Source organism: Erigeron canadensis, chromosome 6 (assembly GCF_010389155.1).
Source record: "Erigeron canadensis isolate Cc75 chromosome 6, C_canadensis_v1, whole genome shotgun sequence".
NCBI classification, from domain to species: domain Eukaryota; kingdom Viridiplantae; phylum Streptophyta; class Magnoliopsida; order Asterales; family Asteraceae; genus Erigeron; species Erigeron canadensis.
Genome location: NC_057766.1, coordinates 6,535,365 through 6,540,595, shown reverse-complemented (window position 1 = coordinate 6,540,595; position 5,231 = coordinate 6,535,365). Strand labels below are relative to the sequence as shown.

The 5,231-nt window shown below is 43.9% G+C and overlaps 1 protein-coding gene across 1 annotated transcript; it reads left to right on the top strand.

Annotated features, from left to right (window-relative positions):
• Positions 1-338: 338 nt before the first annotated feature.
• On the top strand, positions 339-1,962 carry LOC122604226. Its single transcript, XM_043777118.1, has 3 exons — positions 339-443; positions 546-1,262; positions 1,324-1,962. Exons 1-3 carry the CDS (start codon positions 339-341, stop codon positions 1,960-1,962), a joined length of 1,461 nt encoding a protein of 486 aa, XP_043633053.1.
• The last annotated feature ends 3,269 nt before the right edge of the window (positions 1,963-5,231 follow it).

Genomic DNA, 5,231 nt, shown 5'->3' with positions numbered 1-5,231 from the left:
TAGGAGAACTGGAGCATTGGGCAGCACTAGCAGGGTGCTAGATTTTGATGGTGAGACAGATGACGATTATGATGCAGAAAATCCACCAAGAGAACTTCGGAGATATCCCAGAAATTCAAGACCTCGAACTGGAGTCGGGTACGGCTTTGACCTGGGTAGCAGAGGCCTCACACGCCAAGATCCTCTAAGCCACTCAAGAGGAGGGAGACCCAAGGGTCCGGAACCCAGAGACCTCCCCAGAGGGGAGGATTCAGGACGACTCCCGGACAGGGACAGAGGGTCGGCGACCCGAAGTACCTAGGGGCCAGTCCGTTCCAGATCGAAACCCGCAGAACACTATGGGAAATCCCGGAGGTGACAACAATGGTCCATCACGAAGTGCACCTCAGGTTCATAACGCCCCATCAGGAATAAACACAGGACCTTCGGGCCAAACTTACCAAGTGCCCCCGGGTTACACTTATCAGGGACCTTAGGGGCTAACTATCACAGGACTTTTGGACCAAACGTATCAAAGCTTATATAACCAAGGATACTCGGGACAGGGTTATGGAAACACGAGAGGCCCACAGTATCATCCCCAGCCATATGGTAACCAGGCGGTGGGGCCCTTACATCAGTATTTTGCACCCCAATTTGCAACACAAACCTTCGGAATAGCACCAATTCCAAGACCGTACGGGCCCCAGAATTGTGGGGCTACGACGTACCAAAATGCCCTGGAACTCAGCCTGGTTGGAGGGAGTGTCGAAAACTCACCCTTCGTCGCCTGGATACAAAGCTATCCCCTCCCAACCGACTTAAAGTATCCTTCCCACCTTGGGACCTACAAAGGAAAAAGCGACCCGGATGATTTCCTAGAAGCGTTCGAGGGTGTGGCAGAGATGAAAGCATGGAACGTACCTATTGCATGCCGAATGTTTAGGTACGCCCTCGAAGGAGATGCCAGAGAATGGTTAGAAAGCGTAACGAAAGGGTCAATTGTTAGCTTTGACGACCTCAAAGAAAAATCCAGGGCCCGGTTCAGTCAGCAGAAGAAACACAAGAAAATCCACGTGGCAGCCCACGGGATAAGACAAAGAGAGACGAAAAGCTGCAGGTCGTTCATCGACAGGTTTACTACAGAAACAGAAGATATAGTAGACCTTGCTGAGTCCCAAAGGATATCTGGACTAATTCACGGCCTTCGACACAAACCACTAGTAGAATTCCTATATAGGGACCTTCCGAATACTTATGAGCAAGTCCAAAAAAGAACGCATGTATTCTTGGACGCGAGGGAAATAGCTTCTAAAGGGGACAATAGTCCCCCACATGACAAAGACACTTCAGCAAAAAAGGGGAAATGACAGAGAAAGACCTAAATATAGCCCGTACCAGAAGGAAGATAGGGGACTTCACAAGACTATTTTACCAGAACTGAACAAGACCCCGAAAGAAATCCTGCTCACCGAAAGTGCAGCAAAGAATTTCTCCACACCACCCCGACTAAACCCAAGGAGCAAAAGAGACACTTCCAAATACTGCGAGTTCCACCAGGACTATGGTCACGATACCAACACTTGCTGGCAGCTAAAGAAAGCCATTGAAGAAGCTATTAGCGAAGGAAAGCTGACACACCTGGTTAAAAGTGTGAGGCAACAAACCCCCAAGAAGGAGGACGAGCAAGGAGAAAAGAAAAAAGGCCCAGAAAAAACTATCTATGTTATTTTGAAGAAAAAACCTGCGGAAAAGCGCCCGCTCCCAAAGACGTACCGGGGCGACGTAGGCAACATTTCATTTCCTTCGACATACAAGGTTTTTCGTGACCCACTGGTAATCACTGCTCTTTTGGAAATATCAAAAGTCAAGGAGATAATGGTAGACACAGGGAGTGAATGTAATGTGCTGTACGAAGAAGCATTCTGGAAGTTACACCCTGTGTCACGAATGAACCTCAAAAAGACAGACGCTTCGGTATAAGGGTACTTCGGGGAAACAGGTATACCCATGGGAAAGCTATCGGTCAAGATGACCATCGGAGAAGGAAGGTGGAAGCGAACTGAGAAAATTAGTTTTCTCGTGGTCAATGGAACTTCCCCATTCCAAGCGATCCTAGGCAGACCTGGAATACAAAAGTTTGAAATGATCCCATCCGTCATCCACGACATGATCAGGTACCAATCGAACAGAGGCATCGGAATCTTGGTAACAAAGAACAAAAAGCTATCTGAAGAAGGCCAGGATGGGCCACACTACCTGACATGGAGCGAAGGACCTTACCTAGGCCGCATGGACGGATATTAGAACACCTACCAAAGACAAGGCAATTTTAGTAAGGGAAAATCTTTTTAATCACTATTTTTTTTAAAAAAAAGCCTAGAGGATATGGTATGTAACCTCAAATGTGTTATTTAATAAAGGCTTATATTCCTTTTATTTGTATATCTCTCCTCGTAGTTAAATAGAAGTGCATAAACTTGCGCATAAATTTAAAGACATACAAGGATAGAGAGATACAACATTAACTCATATATAATGGGGACGCCTATATATGCATAAAAAATCTCTGGAGAAACTTTCAAATATCCGCCACAACGGATGTTGACATATAAAGCATGCTAAGACGGTTCTCAAACCGCACGTAGCATAAAGTACCTTGCTACGCATAGGTGGTTCCCAAACCATTTATAGCAATGTATAATTTGCTTACCGATAAAAAAAGGGTTTTGGTTGTTAGACCATGTAAAAATAAAAATGGCCCTCAAACCATATAAGAAAATTTTTCTTTCATGAAAAATCGTATAAAAACAAATTGCTCTCAAACCACATACAATAAAGGATGATGTATAACCCCACACAGTGATTCAACACAAACACAATCTGCTGCAGGCAAGTACCAAAACGACTGAAGATATCAGTCATGGCCGCCCCACGTTATATTCATAAATGCAGCGCTATAGGCGCTGCACAAAATATTCATAAACACAGTCATATAAGACTGTAGGAAAACGATTATTGTTTCAAAGTCACAGGCATCATAAGAAATTGTCTGGGTTGGCACATACGCCAAAATACCAAGGCACACAGGCCCGATCACTGGGGTGCTTCATAGTTTTCTGGTTGAATCACATCATGAACAATCTTAAGCAAGTCTTCAACAGCAGCATGAGGGTGAGCAACAACCTTCTCCAAGAATGGAAAAACAGCTTCCTTCCACTTGTGATCTGCCACCTCCAGCTCATGAGAGGCATTGGGGACAAAATCACCCCTGCAGGTCAGGTCACATTTCCCTTCGGCCGAAAACTCCTCCAGCACAGTGGACCTCTCGTCCGCCCTCTCAGCGGAGGTCAAATCACCCAGAAGCTGCCCAACCTCATCACTATAAAGCAAAGACTTACTCACATACGGGATCACCTCGGTCACTACCCTTGCTCTGTCAACCTTCAGCAACTCAACCTGATTACGCAACAAACTACTATTCTCCTTTTCCTGATCAAAGTCTTTTTGAAGTTTCGCCAAAGATTCTTCTTGCACAACGACATCTGCCTTCAACATGTTCAGCTTATGTTTCAAACTCTGAACCAAATCGGATGCTTCAACGGTGGTTACAAACCTGGCTTCCCTGGCTTTCAAATCCTCAACCGTGGCGGTCAACGAATGCACCTCCAAACTCTTAGACCTCAGATCAATAGCCATTCTGGTAAAACGCCTAGCAGCAACAGCATCAAGATAAGCATGGAACTGGCGATCCTTCTTAAAAACCTTCAGGAAGGTCTCGTTGTCCATGCTGTCAATTTTCTTAACATCTGCAACATTCATATTATCACCATTCAACCAATTGAGAATTTCTTGATCATGCAAAGCTGCAACAAGGGAAAAGCCAAACAAGAATTTTAGGAAAATACAAGCATGTCAAGGGAATAAAGTCAATAAGTAAATGCATAGCTATTGACAGAATAAAACAACGATTGAGGAAGGATATCAAAAAAGCAGATACCGGTCTTCGGGGAAGAGGGCTTACGGAACTCAGCATCCTTTGATTCATCACCTACTTTTCTTCTTTTCAATCGACCGGCAACAGATTGAGGGACACTTGTACTCGGGGCTGCTTTCTTCTTCTTCTTTTCGGTAGCAGATACTTCAAGAACTTCAACATCAGAATAATCCACATTAAGGATCGGTGGATTCGCAGCAATTTGCACTTTAGGATTGTCATTATGGATGCCAGAGGATCCTGCATTTTGGGAAGGCGAATCAGCAGTACCACTCCCCTGTCCTTCAATACGAGACACAATAGTAACCTCCTTCACTCCTTTCCTCACAAATTTCCTAAAAGTCATGTCTGCAAAAACAGATATCAAAAACCAAAGCATTAACATAAAAGAGGCGAAAAGAATGATGTGACACTTACCATCAATATTCACACCACCAGGCAGAGATGGTATCAGTTTGGCTTTATACAAAACAACACCAGGATATGCTACAACTGTTATGGGATTCAAACGGATTTCTCTACACAATGCATCAATGGCATAATCTGGGAAAGGGTTGTCATACTTGGCATGGACACACAATAACTTCTTATCGGTGATAGACTCATATTCTTTAGGGATTAACGACGACCTCATGAACACAAATTGAGTTTTCCAGTCACGGATATCCAACCCACCCCTCTTAAAACAACCCGCTTTAAAACGATTGCCCACTGTAGCCCAGTCACCAGAGGGGCAAGTTTGGACAAAGTACCTAAACAAATCTAACGACGGCTCTCCCCCATATGCCCTACACATCACCTCAAAGGCAACAATCCTAGACAATCCTAAAGGAGTGATGGTAGAAATGTGGATTTCAAAAAAGGCAAGGACTTCAAGCATAAAAGTAGAAAAAGAGTATCTAACATTGCCCTTAGATACAGATTGCAAATAAAAACCCACATACCCATCAGGAGGGGTCAAAACGGTGTCACCATTCGATGGTATTTTAAACAACGATATTTTACCAGGAAAAAACTTATCGACAAAAGCAGTTAGCTTTGATCGGATAACGGTGGACTCAGTAACTTTTATGCCTTCTTTCGACATCAGAACAGAGAATCGATGAACAAATATAAGATATAAAGGGAAGGAATGACGTACCTACTGTGATGACTGGAGATGACAAGGTCAGAAGAAGCCCTAGACAGAAAGGGATTTTGTTTTGAAAAATAAAAAAAAGAAGTGGAAAGTCGAAAATAAAATCTAAATATAGAT